The following is a 17,416-nucleotide window of genomic DNA, read 5'->3' on the forward strand; positions in this document are numbered from 1 at the left end:
AAATGGCTGAGACATGAGGAGAATCATAAAAACGTAAACATTGTGAACGAGGTAGACAAGGCCAGTTCAAGTATGTTTCTTTATCTAGGTACGTAAGAACTGCATATACTAACAAAGTAAAATGAACATTGAAATAGACATGCATCCACAAAAGAAAAAAAAGACAAAAAAGAGAGCAAAAGAGTGGATGAGAAAAAAATAAATTGAACTGAATGTCAGTAAAATGGCTAATTATGTAAATTACAGCATCAGGGTTCCCATCAGTGGCAACGATCTACCCACCAGTTAACCCCCGTTATGTCGAGAAAGAGGTCTCACTTTTTCTGAAAGTTTTTAATGAAACGAGAATGAGCTGTAACAGGGCAGACAAGCCCCTGTAAAGCAAAGCTGTTACCTTTCTTCTCCAGTTTATGGGCATCATGAAACAAATATGATGAAGGGTTAGAGAGTAGCGGAGAGACAAGAACTAGGAGAGATAGGCCAGTATCGAACTCCGCAGAAAGTCATTTAAATGGTATTGTGCCTATCAACCCCACAATTGAAAGCCCATAGGACATAAGCTTGGAGACACAGAGAGAGAAAATGAGAGACAATGAGAATGAGAGAGAGGGAGACAGAGACAGATAGACAGGGAAAGAAAGCATGTACACATGCACACGCTCATCCATGCATGCAAACGCACAAGCAAGTCAAGCGTATAACACCACACACACACACACACACACATGCACACACACACACACACACACATGCAAACACACACACAAACACGCCCAGAGTGATGATAGAGTGGCTGTGGAGCCTTCGAGACCCATATGCCACTCGTTTATCCCCAAATAGTATAAAAAATTCAATCTAAAATGTCATAAAACTAGGGAGGCATGGGAAGGCAGGGGGGGAAAGCGGGTTGAGGGGTGTTGGTGGTGCGATGGGTTACGTTAGGGGTTCGGGGGATACTGCAGGGGGGGGTAGCATGTGGGGTGTGAGAGTAGAAGGAGGAGGAAGGGGGTGGGGGTGGTGGGGGCGTCGAGCTGTCAGACGCCAGAGAAGGGAAGATGAGCCTGGAGAGAAGAGAAGAGAAGAGAAGAGAGGAGAGGAGAGGAGAGGAGAAGAGTGGCTAATTAAAGAACCCGCTCACCATATCCTCGTCTGTGCCCTTGACTTTGTATGTCCTCCAGGTCTTGCCGTCGTTGCTGGAGGCCACTTTGTATGACTTGACGTACTCGGGGCTCCCGATGCGCTTGGCCCCCTGCGTTATCAGACCCGTGACCCGCATCCTCCTCTGCAGGTTTATCTGCGAACGAGGACACACACACGCGCACACGCGCGCACACATACACACACACACACACGCACACACGCACACACGCACACACACACACACGCACACACACACACACACACACACACACACACACAGATGCAAGCAAGCACACAGAAGCGTACAAGAGAGAGAAAATAAGGTTATGTAAGTCCCCCATTACCAGAATATATGTCCCTTAAAAGTCCTTTGAATACACTTATATTCCTTTTATTTCCTTCTCTGAAGCCATATAACATGTCTTAATAAGTGTTAAGGGGACTTTAATTTGCACACAAGCTCCCTTAATACCTTCTTAATATAATGGTACATCGCAGCCAAGGCCCATTATTTACGCCACGGCTCCATGTACTAATTTACTTTATGTGCCTTTAAAAATGCCCTCAAAATGAGAAAGTTCTCCGTCTTGGCACACAGGACTGCACATTAAGCATAATGGATTGGAAAAGATAAGGGAGCTCAACAGCGTTTTTTTTCTTCCTCAAAGAGAATCTTGCATCAACAGCAAATCAGCTGTTTGGACAGCTGGGAACAGCTCTATGGTGGCCCCTGAAGCAATTCCGTAACCTTTCTTTCTCTTGTCTGTCCACTGACATCTTCACTGCTTCCCTCGCTGGCTACTGGGCGGCGGAATAACAATGCTCAAAAAGATAACAGCCACCTACACACTCCACACTTCTGTTCAGTAAGTAAGTATGGGGGCCGTCTGCCCTTCAGTGATAGCTACTCTTAGGGGCACTCCTCTTTGAAATTCACCTCAATCTGGCCAGTTAAAGGGGGGGTTCGGGTCCTATACTGCCTCCACTCCCCCTCCAGACTGGCCCTTGAGGAGGGAAAGTGGATACTGAGCGAGTCCTCAGGGAATACATTCTTTTTCTGGGGAATGGGAATAGAGTTAGAGAGAGAGAGAGAGAGAGAGAGAGAGAGAGAGAGAGAGAGAGAGAGAGAGAGAGAGAGAGAGAGAGAGAGAGAGAGAGAGAGAGAGGGAGGGGGGATGAGGATAGAGCAAACTGTGTCTATACTATGCTTTGACAGTGACATGAATAAAATAATGGCTCAGGTATGGCCACGGTGCAGAGGCTAAGGCAATTTGTTATTACTGAGCTGAGCAAAGAAGTGTGTCATTGTCTTCATCGTCACAGTCTGTGTGAGGTTGAGTCACACATGTGAAAATTCATAGTGTGTGTATGTGAGAGAGTGAGTGTGTGTGTGTGTGTGTGTGTGTGAGAGAGAGAGAGAGAGAGAGAGAGAGAGAGAGAGAGAGACAGAGAGAGAGGAGAGAGAGAGAGAGAGAGAGAGAGAGGAGAGAGAGAGAGAGAGAGAGAGAGAGAGAGAGAGAGAGAGAGAGAGAGAGAATGTGACTGTCTGTGTCTGTGCCTGTGTAAGTGAGAACAAGATGGGAGTGGGGGGGATTTTTTGGCGCAAAGATTTGAGAATGGAAGTGCTGGCCGTGTCACAGTTATAATTTAATAGTTTTAATGTTTTTTTGACGAGGATAATGTCTCCCAGTGATGACTCAAGCCTCCTGGTCAATCCGCCCACTCTAAAACCGTAACACCCCACCCACCCGTTTTCACCCACCTACTCATCTGTGACAGAGCAGTGAGTCAGGAACTTCTAACCACCGGTTTCAACATTCACCATCTGGCCAAAGGCAAAAAACCCCATAAATTATGTATACACAGTAATAAATACTGCTTTCATGATTCCTCTCTCAAATTCCCAACTCCTAATGTAAAGTGCTTTGGACTATGAAACATTTCCCAACAAGCAGGCTGCAGCAGATTAATCGTAATTGGCTGAAATTGTGACACAAACAAGAACTTTTTGTTTGTTGCATTTTTTTTCCTGCCTAGATAACATTAGCACCTAAAATTGGGGCGCTAGTAAGGGCACGTTTGTTTAAAAAGAGGCCACGGCCACATAAAAGGGCTGAAAGACAAGCATTGATCGATAACCTCTCACTGAATAAACGAGAGAGTGACCAGCTGTGCCTTAGCCGTGATGAGTTTAACCGGAGCGCTTTTGTTGCTGTCTTCCCAGCTTTCACAGCTCCCAGTCACCTGCTCAGAGGAAGCGACAGGGAAAAAGGCACTTTGCCATCACTCCACCGCTCTCTCTCTAACCTCCACACTGTCCCTAATGGTTTGATCTTAGAAACCCCTGACCATCCTCTTGTATCGCACACAAAGGGAAAAAAAACAAACAGGCGCAATTAAGTGAGGCCAATTAAAAGGGTACTACATAAGTAATTGGTGTGACAATTTGCCATTTTTTAATGACCGCAGATGCCACGATCGCTGTGCTTAATGGTGATGCTTTGCTGTGGCCACTGCACACGTGTGACGGTGGGGAAACATCTGCCACATCACTCTCTCTCCCTCTCTCTCTCTCTCTCTCTCTCTCTCTCTCTCTCTCTCTCTCTCCCTCTCTCTCTCTCTCTCCCTCTCTCTCTCTCCATACAGCTGATCAAGAAAATAGATTTGCGCGGAGCCGACCGGCACGGCAGACACAGAGCGTGAGTAGCTGTAATTCCTATTACCCATGAATCAGTGTGGCACCCCCCTCGGCCATCGACCCTATACTGCCCTCCACACGCACACCCTCTCTCACTCCCCTCTCACTCACCCAGCCACCCACACACACAGCTACCCTGCCCCCCACCCCCTGCCCCCTTCCCCTGCCACTCCATACTCCTCCACACCAGGGTCATTTTCCAATCATCCTCTCAATTTGCTAGCCACAAGGCGTGGGCCTTCCACACAACTCTGTTTGTCACGGACGGATGCCACAACTGCTGCTGCTGCTCCTGCTGCTTTGAAGGGGGAAAAAAGAAACCTCCACAATGTATCTCAAAGCTATGTCACTGGGGCTCCATTTCATTCCTCCATCATCCGTTTTTTAGAAGCTAACCACCGGATAGGACTTTGAATCCTGACCTGAGGACCAATGTCAAAGGGGAATGGCTCTATAGTACATTTGGCGATGCTTCAATCTTTGCTGAGTCATTCATGTTCCACAAGAAGAAGAAGAAGAAGAAGATGAAGAAGAAGAAGAAGAAGAAGAAGAAGAAGAAGAAGAAGAAGAAGAAGAAGAAGAAGAAGAAGAAGGAAGAGGAGGAGGAGGAGGAGGAAAAGAAGAAGAAGATGAAATGCGAGGAAGAAGAAAAAGAAAATGACCCCCTGAAACATTTTCCACACCATCAAGCTGAAAATTGAAGTCTATTTCCTCTCGCCTTCACCCTCTGCCTTCTAAGCATTCTGTAATTGTTTACAAATGGTGTCATGGCGATGGTAGCATTGCTATGGTGATATGGTGAGACAGGCTGTCTTCTCCTTGGCTTCGTCATGACCAAATGGTTCTTAATCTCGCCAAAGGGAAAACTATAAAGCGTCTGTCTGTCACACGACATGACACTGCTGGGTCAGAGTGATTCACACGCCTCGTTGCTGGCTGAAGTAATGCCACTGCTGATGTGGACAGCTGGGAGGTACTATGAGGCTCACAGGCTGCCATTACTCCTGTAATGGAGGTGCTTACTGATATAGATGTTCATGACATCCCATAGAGGTGGTGGGTGTAATGAAACCAGATATTGCACAGGAGTAGGGGGCTAAATTATTAAACAGTGCAGCAGTCACTATTGATGAACTGAGGGCTTTTTTTAATTAGTATGTTTTTGATGTCTTGCTGCACGGTATCATTATACTGTATCATTTTGCCTTATTTACTTGTGAAGGCTGAACTGAAGACTACAATATATGCATACAGATGTGTGCAAACACACATGCATGCTCACACACATTCACATATGTACACAAACGCACACACGAACGCACGCACGGCGCACGGCGCACGCACGCACGCACTCACGCGCGCACACATACACACACATACACACACACACACGTTCACTCAACGAAACCAGGTTGTGATATATTAGGCTATACCCAAGGCTTTGAACTGGTTGAAGGAACCAGAAACTGGAAACCTTTCCTGTTTTATATAGAACAGAAACAAAGCAAGAAACGAGCTTAGCCATGAGATTCACCCATGGTTTTGAGATGAGCTAAGTGCTGCAGGCGCAGTATTTTGAGCTCTTTGACCTTATTGACAAGGAGTTAGATAGGCATTTTGATGAGCGTAATGTGGATCTCCAGAGGCTACTGGTCACAGACTTTGGGGAGTTTGGAGGGAAAGTCATGTTTACTTCTAAAAGCACCACCAAGTGCTGTTTCCTCTGTGTTCAATGGTTCTAGACTGTTTTGGAACTGATGAAAAAAGCAAATAGTTACCTCCTCCAAGGAGGCTTTTCGGTTGTATTAGTTAGTCTGTCTGTCTGTCAAAAAAAGTTATGAATGTATATGGATGAAACTTTGTGGAGTTGTTGGAAATGACAAAAAGAAAAAGTGATTACATTTTCATGGGGATCCGGCTCATGCTCTGGAACCATGATTTAAAAAAAAAAGCTAGCCTAGAAATCTAGACGCCCCTAGTGATCGCAAATTGCATTGCGGAACAGGGCAAAATGTGGCATTCCAGTTTCTGACTCCACAAAAAGAAGGCAGAAAGACTTAAAATAAAATAGGGTGTAACATAGTCTAATGTTCTATCAAACAGCTTCCTGAGTGCATTTCTGGTTTAAGTTGAGTTTCTGGGTTAAGTTGGTTTACTACTGAAGTGCTTTTGTTGTGTACTGGCAGCTATACATGTGTTCTCAGTGTTTATCAACATGATGTTATGAGGAAGGGCAAGACACTGGCAGCCGACCACGTGAGCTAATTGCTTGACCGACAGCGGTTTGCAACAATCTGAGGTTGAGTTGAGCGCAGCTAGGTTCACGCAGTCAGGTTATAAACAAAATTTAGAAGCCATGTATTCCAGCCCTTTAATCTGCACATGCACTGGAATGTTGTGGGCTAAAGTCATGAGTCATGGCTGATGGACTGAAACTATCCTACTTCTAATAACACAGCAGAGTACTGATTCCTCTGTCAGTTGTGCTGACAACACAGCCGTTCCTAGCTGTCATCGCGAAAACAAACAAACAGGAGAGAGAAAGAGAAAGAGCGTTGCTTGCTGCTGCTGTTCTAGCCTCTTTCGTGCAGAGGGTTGTTGGGACTCTGGATTAGAATTAGCATCATGTGAAAACTGCCGCAAACCCCATAGCCCAGTGGTGTCAAACTCAGGCCCGGGGGGCAAATCTGGCCCGCGAAGTCACTTGCACATGAAATTTGGTGTTTCTCAGAAGTATGAGCGGGCCCAGGTCAATGACACAGCTCCCACTCCTATGCAATACAATATGTGCCAGTGTGTGTGAAATTGAACTATGAGTAAGTGCGTGCCTGCAGGATTTTAGTCCATTTATTACAAATAAATCTTGAGTTCGGTCCTCGACTTCGTTCCATATTTTGATTTTGGCCCTCAGTCAATTTGAGTTTGACACCCCTGCCATAGCCTATGAACTAGAGCTACCTTAAAAAATGAAATTCACGCATACTGACATTATTATGATGACATCACCTGCGCTATGTGGTATTTGGGCTTCCCCAATCAAAATGGTAACGCAATTCTAAACAGCTGATGGAACCTTATTAATCGTTCCAGGAACATTTTTTCTCTTCTTCTAACTGTTGTATTCTGGAACATCTATTTACGTTATGGTGGGAAACATTAAAGCTCTGTTAATGTTTGGAAAGAAACCAATTGGGAAAAAATGGTTCAAAGCCCTATCAGTTCAAAGGACGATTGGCGTGGTCAGTGAAAAGAGTGTGACAGCATGCTTCTGCAAACTCTAGTAATGCATCATAGCATGTTTCCATCATCGTGTGCTCCTTTTTCAAAAGTTGGTGTTTGCATGGGAATCCATCACCCGTTCAGCCACACACTTTGTCACACTGCGGTGTCATTTGGGGAATTATTTGAAATCCAACTGCTTTCTTTCACCAGCAGTCTTGACTGTTGTCACCCGCCCCTCTACCAGTGCTGCTACCTGTTCAGTGGGCAGTAAATCACATCACGGGCACAGAGGCAGGAAGACAGAGGATGGGGATGACTGGCTAACTTTGACTGATGGCTGTGTCCTTCTGTCTTTTACAAACTTGGCGCACACTACTTTGATGCCAGCAGCAGAATGATTTATTTGAGGCATTTTTGCATTTGTTTCCTGTGAGACAGACACTACACCCCACTTCCATGTTTCTACAGCAACTTTTGTTGTTTCTGCCGTTGTTTCTCTACCGTTTGCTACTACAAAGACTGAATTTCAAGACATAACGACATAAACATGCTGAACTATGTATACTGTATATTTTCTGAATTTGTTTTCTATTATTTATGAATTTGAAATAGCCTGTATGATCAGTTGAAAGAAAATATTGATATTTTTTATGTAGGTAAAGAAGAGAACTCTCCAAAGCTCGAACTGGAGTGCCAAGCACGTACTGCTTGGAATGGCAGTCACACTGGGGAGACTCCATCAACATCTGATATGAATGCACATGTCTGACACATTCTGATGCATAGTCAGCACCAAACATGCGGCACATATGCATTCTCAACAATAGTAAACAGGTTTGCAGCAGGTTATTTAAAAATAGTCAGACAGTGACAGGTGAAAAATGACTACATCAGTGAATGTCAGTCTATGCCTTTGCCTGGCTGGATGAGTCCCCCAAGAGAGGAGGGAGACATTGGGAGGAAATTCTCTCTGTATTCCCCATTCCATCCCAAATCTAAGCTGACTACATTGTCAGTGAAGATAATCATCAGATGCAGGACAGATGGCCGTTGACAGCTCACAGAAAACACAACAGCCTTCATTTTTTTATTCCCAGCATTGTAAAAAATAATAAAATGCATAATATAATATAAAGTGATATAATATAATATATTTTATATTATAATATAATTTATAATAATACAATATAATATAATATAATATAATATAATATAATATAATATAATATAATATAATATAATATAATATAATATAATATAAAGTGATACAATACAATACAATGTAATGCAATGTAATGTAATATAATATAATATAATATAATATAATATAATATAATATAATCAAACTGTTGAAGGTAGATGGATAGCTAGACAGCTTTACTTTGAATATCTGTCATCTATTCTGCCTCAACCAATGTTGACTATGAGATATGAGGAGGTACTTCACTTGTCTTGTTTACACTTAGCCGACCCCAAAGTGACTTACATGTGTTATTTTGCAGGGTGTTGGTCACAGTACCTGGCCTATAGTGGGGCTCAGTGCGTTGCTCAGGTGCACTTCAGCCATGGATGGAGGTGTAGGGAGAGGTCAGGTTGGATTCGAACTTTTGGGCATCCATGCCCTAGTAGTTAGAGAGTTGGTCTTTCAATCTAGGGGTTGCGGGTTCGAATACCCCCTGACCTCTCCCTACATCTCCATCCATTGCTGAAATGTCCTTGAGCAAGTCACCTAACCCCACGTTGCTCCAGGGACTGTAACCAATACCCTGAAAAATAAAGTGTCAGCTAAGTGCAATGTAATGTAATAATGTAATGTAATGTGCTAAGAGAAAATGCTGTCTTTACGATACATTGTAGGTAATTTGCCTTGTCAGGGCCGGTGTAATGAGGACCCAATTCTGGAGAGCCTCCCTCCCTGGGCCCAGAAAAAAATACCCATCCCCCACCCCCCTCTCCTGCCAGGAGGACTCTTTGCCTTGTTAGCTTCCTTTCATGAGTCACCTTGAAGTGACACCAACAAGGCCACAAGACCATAGCTACGTGTATATGCCTGTCATGGATGCATCCAAGAGTGACATTGTTTTAGACATGTCAATCATGAGATGTTGTATCAATTCATCCTGGCTCTATAGCATCATGTTGTGGTATTCTGACCACATCCTCCAAAGATATTTCCCTGGAGTCTTCAAAAGCAATTTCCAGCGTGCATGGATACAGCCTCTTAGAAGTCACAAATGTTTTTTCAAACTCCCTCTGTCTGTCTCTATGTCTGTCACGCACACACCCACGCACTCAAACACACACAGACACACGCACAGTCACACAGGCACTCATGCACTCACTCACATGTGTACGTACGCACAGACACACACAGACACACACAGACACACACAGACACACACAGACAGACAGACACAAACACACTGTGCACACTCACACACACACACACACACACACACACACACACACACACACACACACACACACACACACACACACACACACACACACACACACACACACACACACACACACACACACTGCTGAACGCAGAGTCTCTGTGATTAATTATTTACAACATAAAGCTTTTTGTGTGATTTATCCCTTTCTCAGTATTACAGCGCCCTGGGCTGAGGAACTGGAAGAAAGAGGGAGGGAGGAGGGAAGGAGAGGGGGAGAGAGAGAGAGAAAGAGAGGGAGAGAGAGAGAGAGAGAGAGAGAGAGAGAGAGAGAGAGAGAGAGAGAGAGAGAGAGAAAGAGAGAGAAAGATAGATATAGATAGAGAACTGATTGAGAGAGGAGGCAGTGTTTTGTAGGTCATACGTACTCTATTCCTAAAGTGACTAAGGTTGATATCTGCATCTTAACCAAGTCAGAGATAGACCTTAGCAGGAATGAAATGCGTCGATTATCGGACTATCAGCCTGAAGCAGGTAGAACCTTCTGTGAATCAGCAAATCGAAATTCCGCAAATGCTTCAAGGTTCATCCCCTCCATCAGTTTCCATCTTACAATCTCAGATGAAAAAAGTATATCTCACTTCCTCTTTTCTTTCTTTGACTACTTGCCAACATTCTCCTGGACCATCTTTCATCAGGCTCTGGAATTGCAAGTACTCGGAACTTATCTTGACTTGAATGCCGTTACCCATCGCAAGGCTTTCACTCCATTTTTACCACTCACTTTTACTCCTAGTCTGTCTCTGAATGTTCCTGAAATATACGTTTTTCAGTGTGATGGCTTTAATTCAGCCCAACAAAGGCAAAAAAGGCACTGCAGTGGAAATAAACTCCTCGCTCAATCTAACTCCACACTGCTAATCCTCAATAAAGTGAGGGGGAAAAAAGTTCTGTTAAAGCTTCAGGTCTTGGCAGGTGTTGTGCCCTCATCACTACATAGCTGAATGAACCGACTTCTGTGTCCAATCGCATGAGATAGGCTTTCAGTCTGAACTATCACTCAAATTGATTAAACCAAAAAAACACATTGAAAATTGAAAGACAAGTTTGTAAGTCAATGCGGCTTGGCAAGACCTCACTGTTCAATGCTCGAGTTGCCAACTCCTAACATGAAGCTAGCTCGTTAAATGGGCTATGAAACTTGAGACCAGCAAAACAGGATAGGGTTCATCCATGGTATGCAGCAGTATGGCAATTTTTGAGCTTGCGACTTTCTCAACAGCAAACATGAAGAGTTTGAATCTGAATCTGAAACAAGCTAGTAGAAGTCAAATGTGTATTAAGTCATCTTGATTGATTATACTGTAGTATTAATGGGGGAGAGCACTGGTTAATTACTCCCCCCCACCAACCTGGTCGGGAGGGGGGAGTAATTAACCAGTGCTCTCCCCCATCCTCCTCCATGACTGAGGTACCCTGAGCATGGTACCGTCCCACCGCACTGCTCCCTTGGGGCGCCATTGGGGGCTGCATGGGTGAGGCATAAAATGCAATTTCCTTGTGTGCAGTGAACACTTGTGGGAGTTGGAGAATGGGAGTTGGAGTTTTTTTCCCTAGATAGATAGATAGATAGATAGATAGATAGATAGATAGATAGATAGATAGATAGATAGATAGATAGATAGATAGATAGATAGATAGATAGATAGATAGATAGATAGATAGATAGAAAAATTGAGGAAAAAACACAGAAAGGTAGAGTCCAATTTTCGACTCTCACACCTGTTTCACACAGACTGGACCTAGGGGAGCCAAATGTTGCATGCTATCTATACCCGCTCTTGGCTTTTGACTGTTGTGGATACCTGCCACCTATCTATTTTTCCTTGGATGCCTAACGCTCGCACACCACCACCACCACCACCACCACCACCCCCCATCTGTTACCTGGATCCACGGCCATCTGTCGTTCTCAGCGGCGGTCCAGGCGTTCACCAGGCCCTTCTTGTTGAGGCGGGCGAAGTAGGGGTACCACTTCTGCAGCCCGAAGAGGGCGCGGTGCGTGGAGGAGGCGGTGATCTGCTGGTTGGAGATGATGCCACCCTCCATGCCCAGTGGACCGGAGCACTCTATCAGAGCAAAACAGACACACAGCAGCAGGCGGGGAGAGAGAGAGAGAGAGAGAGAGAGAGAGAGAGAGAGAGAGAGAGAGAGAGAGAGAGAGAGAGAGAGAGAGACAGAGAGAGCAGACACACAGCAGGTGAAGAGGCAGAGAGGCAGAGAGAGAAGCAGAGAGACAGACAGAGAGAGAGAGAGAGAGAGAGAGAGAGAGAGAGAGAGAGAGAGAGAGAGAGAGAGAGAGAGGAAGAAGAAGAAGAAGATGACAAAAGAAGAGAGCAGACACACAGGCCAGAGTGCAGGTCAGAGTGACATTCAGTTGAGCACATACACAGACGTGCATGCATTGCACACCCAGACACATGTATGCACACACTTACAAACATAGACACAGACTTACAAACACAGACACAGACACAGACACAGACACAAGCATGCATGTGCACATGCATTCACGCACACACAGACACAAACACACAGAAATAGACACAGACACAGACACACAAACACACACGCTCTCTCTCTCTCTCTCTCTCTCTCTCTCACACACACACACACACACACACACACACACACACACACACACACACACACACACACACACACACACACACACACACACACACACACACACACACACACTGGTTTGCTATGGTATCAAATGCAAATTGGCTTTGCAAAACATTTAGTGGCTTCGCTCTCCCGTTGCTCTGCATCACAAGTACAAATGAGATCTAAATTGAGGGACCAAGTGGAAAGACAGCATGTCTGAGAGTAGCAAGGCTTGGGGACACTTGAACATCATGTGCACAAGGAGTCGTATTCCTTTGTATGACACATGGAGAGAGGCATGGCAACAAGGAGCAATAAGGTCAGACTGACATTCAGATGTACACACACACACACACACGCACGCACGCAGGCAGGCAGGCAGGCAGGCAGGCAGGCAGGCAGGCAGGCAGGCAGGCAGGCAGGCAGGCACGCACGCACGCACGCACGCACGCACGCACGCACGCACGCACGCACGCACGCACACACACACACACACACACACACACACACACACACACACACACACACACACACACACACACACACACACACACACACACACACACACACCATTTCAAGCCATTCACATGAGATCTAAATTGAGGTAGGCTATCAGTTGAACGAAAAAACAACCCTTATGCAATCTGAGCACATTTAAACTGTATGAACCAAAGCCTCCAAGTTCCGAGGCAAAGATTCATCCCCTGAATAATATGCACACTCAATCAGTCTCCCCTTTAGCATGCTGAGTCATTGTCCAGTCTCTTCTCGTCTCGCCTTCCAGAAACACTACCCAGGGCCGCTGACAGCTTTGGCCAGGCCCAGGACAAATTCAACTAAATAGGCCCCCGGTCCAATAAATAGAATGTAATGAAGACCCCGCTTTCTCCCTGGGCACGGGACAACGTACCCCTTTGTCCCCCTCCAGTGTCAGCTTCCCTGACACCACCCCTTGGTCTGCTGTGCTCTTCTGGGAAGTCAAGGGGGAGAGGAGCGCGGTGTTCCGTTCCGTTCACGGGCGGCGTGTCCTTGCCCTCACTTATTGAAATTGATTGCCGGCTCCTCTCCTCGGATTCGCCCTCCTTATTTCCCAAGGTCGGATGGATGGCTAGGCCTAGCTCCTCATAATGATCGTATCTTTCTCATTGCCCTCACGCAAGGCGACAGCGTCTGGTAATAACTGGAGTCTCGCAGCTCCGCGCTCGTTTTTACGCACGGCGCTGTACCATTCAGCGGTGCCGCATTTTGATGTACTTTGGTGCTCTTTGGTGGTCGTCGTCTCCTTCAAAGGACACGCCGCCGTCGGTTCTCATTTCGTGTCCTCTGTGAAGAAAGCGGCTCGCAGGCCACCCTTTAATAAAGTGTGGGGGGGGCTAGGGAAAGATGTTATGGACATGTCTAGGGAGAGATGGCATGGACGTGTACCATGACAGACTTAGCTCTACCTTTAGTTGTATTTCAATATGTAAAAAGAATAAAAATATGACTCAACTTTTGGTCTTCATCACATTAGGACTTTGTTGGAATAGGTACTGTATATTGTATAGTATACAGTATGTATATGTGTAAAGAGAACTGCATTTTAAAAAAAAGTGCTTTTGTACACGTCTAGACAGATGCACTGGAATTAACCATGGTAAATGTATCATTCAAAAGTGTAATATATATAGTGCATGCTGTCCATTCCACAAGTAAATATTTAAATGAACTACATATTGGTCATCTGACATGCTTCAGGTGGGTTAATTAAATAGATGCTTGAGGAATGGACAACACGTAGGATTTTTCTTATACTAGAAAAAAAAAACATAAAAAATGTATCAGCAGAAGAAGCGTACGTGCATGACCTTGGAGAAGTCATATGTCTGGAGGCTTGTTGTAATCATGGGAAAATATGAGGAAATACGGTGAAAGTTCAGCGCACAGCCATATTAAATCATGCAGAGTTTAGAGCTGACAAAAAACACAATAAAAAAAGCACTGCGTTGTTTCTTCGACTATACAGGCTTTTGATTTATTCATCCCAGCTTTTGTTGCTTGTTGCCGCTCCATTGTGGAGTGCCCCATTTAGGTTCGTGGAGAGAAGTGGGTCAGTAACACAACTGATATGGGGGTTGCAAGCGTACTGGTAGGTTGATGGTGGGTCATGCAGAAGAATGGCCATCTAAAGTGAACTGTTAGTACCGCAGTGCCTCTCCGTCACGCATGGTAGTTCCTGCTCATTGACAGTAGCAATGTTCCTGCTCTATCTATGGCGCCTGCCGATGCATACAGTAGAACTATGCAACTGTCTTGGCTTTCAATTTATAACTGCAATTACTTTTGCATGTTGAAACCTATGCAAAACTGAATCAAAACAAACTAATACAACCTGGTTAATTGTTATGATGGGTTTTTTTATGTCTGTTTAATGCCATGAAAGAAATGTGATCACGACTCTGCTCAATGGATGAAAGAGCAGGAATAAGAGGGAACGACAGTGCAATGCCAGACTGTAGCTACATTTTTCACATACTCAGAGTCAGATAGAGGATCATAGTTGTATGCAAATCATATTCCTCTGCTGCGTAACTTATTCCTCTATTCATATTATTGTAACATAGAGTACCACAGTGTCATTAGAAATAGTTGATTACAGATGCTGATGGTGATGATGTATATTTTATCTACACACAGTGTTGTTGACATGTTTAAAGTGATCTAAACTATTCTGTCTAACCTCATGAAAACTTTACCATGGCACTGCACTTTGTGCATACTGTAGCGTTCATAAAGAATTTATGAGCAAGTCTAGGACCCAGTAGGCTATGTTAGACAGAAGCAGTTCCAAAACTGTCAAGAAACAACAAATATGAATAGAGTGACATGATGTAGACTTTTTATTCATCTTCGCTACCCAGTATAGAGGATATTTTGGGATTGTTTATCTCTGCTGGGTCTGCTGTGCATTCCGTTGAATCAGTTTGAGTGTGTGTGTGCAAATAATAATATACCGGTATATTGAGTGCGTGTGTGTGTGTGTGTGTGTGTGTGTGTGTGTGTGTGTGTGTGTGTGTGTGTGTGTGTGTGTGTGTGTGTGTGCGCGCGCGTGTGTGTGTGTATGCATGCGTTGGTGTGTGTGTGCGTGTGCGCATGGTCTGGCCTCTGTTGTTGTGTGCATGCCATCTGTGTGTGTGTGTGTGTGTGTGTGTGTGTGTGTGTGTGTGTGTGTGTGTGTGTGTGTGTGTGTGTGTGTGTGTGTGTGTGTGTGTGTGTGTGCGTGCGTGCGTGTGTGTGTGTGAGTGCATGTCTAGACCTACCCGGCTCTGGCCACAATCTGATTAAGAAGTTCCTTTCTTTCAACTTCCTTTACTCACTTAAGCTGGTCATGCTGCACTGCTCCCTAACTACTTTCAGCATAATGGCTTTAAGAGGGCTTTACACACCCAAGTGTTAACGGTAGCACACACAGATAGCTTTCCTGCAATATAGTATATCACTCGGGCTGTGTCAACAGTCTGTAGTACTTTCACAGCCTTGGGAGAAAAAGTAAGTTAAGAAGTAAGGTCAACCTTACTCCAGAAGTAGTTTGTGCAAACATTAGTTTGGATTCGCTCATTATAAGGCAGTACAAAACAAACACACAACAGTAATGTGTGCTGTCATTGTTTTGTTTAGCTAGAGCACAGCAGTAAACTACAGCCTTGTGTGACAGTACAGTATGCGGTATGTCACAAATGGCCTTAGTGTCTTAGCTGCTAGACTAAAGACCAACATATGTCCTTGTTTTATTTAGGCACAAATTAAAAGTCTTGTGACAGTGCATATGTCACAGGATGTTCTTAGTGACTCAACAATAACTTGCAACTGAAAGTGTGCTACATAAAGGATATCTTATAGTGTATACATACCCATACCCAGGAAAGCTGACAGTGGGGGGCAGACACATCAGTTCTCCCAGGACCAGGGACAGAGGGGGCCCAGAATTGGGTCCTCATTACAGTGTATGCATTGGGATTGGGGCCCTTTCAGATGACTTTGTCCTGGGCCTGGCTAAAGCTGTCAGCAGTCCCGCATAATATACCGTGCACAAATGCAATGTTTATGTAGGTTCTGCAGGTAGTCCCCACCCCACCGATATATGAATAAGCAGGCGTTGTGAAATGAGACTTGTACACTGCGCAAAATGCAAGACGGTGCATGTTATTAAACTCAGCGAACTCTTATGGAGAGGGAAAAAGGCTTAATCAAGATACGAGACTGCAAAACAGCGTTTGTATTATGCCGGAGTCACTTTCTTTTTTTCTTTCTTACCCCAGGCAGTTTGATTTTTTCTTCTCTTTTTTTGGTTGTCCTGCATAAACTGTCTGGCCTACTTTTTGTGTCTGTAAGTCTGTGGCAGGTACATGTGTTGTGTAGTATGGTCATTGTATTTGTCATTTCTGCCCCGCTGCTCAGCAAAAAGGTAAGCTGGCCTAGTTGAAGTCTGAACACTTCTTCATGCAGACTTCTTCATGCATACTTTATTATGCTGTCTAACAAATAAGACGCTCCCTCAGGAAAAGTGCACTGCAGCTGTTATTAAACAGGCAAGAATATAATCACGCTGTGCTGATAGTGGCAATAAGGAACGCCACCTAAGGGGGATATCAATAAATTATAACGGCCTAACAAATGGTAATGACGAAGATACGTCTTTACATTACGTTATTTTCGTTTTTTGTTTTGCTTTCGTTTTTCTGCTGCCTGCGCACAAAATTAGTTGTGGCGGGGGGATTTGCGACGCCAATAGTTTGACTTGTAAAAAGTCAATCAAAATGCACACAGAAATGGGGCGAGCGGGTAATTTTTTCCAAGTTTTTTCGAGTCAAAGTGCAATTTCAGCATTTTTCTGCAACGCAAGCATTTGAATGAATTTCCATCACAGAACAGCGGCGGTGGACCGACCGAACCACCGCTTTCGGTGGGGTGATGAGACCTAGACTAGACAAGCCAAGCGGCAAGCATGACTCGTTTCGAAAAAAAAAAGCAGCGCACAGCACAGGCAACACGGCATGCATGGATGGATGAACTACCCCATCTCATCCCCTCCCGCCCAGCCCAGCAAGCCAGTGATACTTAAGCTGTCAAGCTCAAACCACTGGTAAAAAGTGCAACACGCTTGGAAACCATGTCCTGTCATCCTCTCTATTTTCTCGTCTTCCGCTCACTACATCTGCTTGCCCTCAGCAAGGCCATTTCCACGCCGACTAGCCCGCCTCGCCCGCCTCGCCCGCCTCGCTGTCACCGTCGTGACCTTGAACCGCGT

The 17,416-nt window shown here is 44.8% G+C and overlaps 1 protein-coding gene across 1 annotated transcript in view; it reads right to left on the minus strand.

The window, feature by feature from the left end:
* The window catches only part of edil3a (EGF-like repeats and discoidin I-like domains 3a), a 191,186-nt gene that overhangs the window by 44,928 nt on the left and 128,842 nt on the right, over window positions 1-17,416 (minus strand). Inside the window, exons 6-7 of the mRNA XM_063195264.1 lie at window positions 11,407-11,588; window positions 1,139-1,294 (exon numbers count right to left, since the gene is read on the minus strand). Of these exons, the coding sequence (XP_063051334.1) occupies window positions 1,139-1,294; window positions 11,407-11,588 (338 nt within the window). The remainder of the gene's footprint in view (window positions 1-1,138; window positions 1,295-11,406; window positions 11,589-17,416) is intronic.

Source organism: Engraulis encrasicolus, chromosome 3 (assembly GCF_034702125.1).
Source record: "Engraulis encrasicolus isolate BLACKSEA-1 chromosome 3, IST_EnEncr_1.0, whole genome shotgun sequence".
In the NCBI taxonomy this organism is placed as follows: Eukaryota; Metazoa; Chordata; class Actinopteri; order Clupeiformes; family Engraulidae; genus Engraulis; species Engraulis encrasicolus.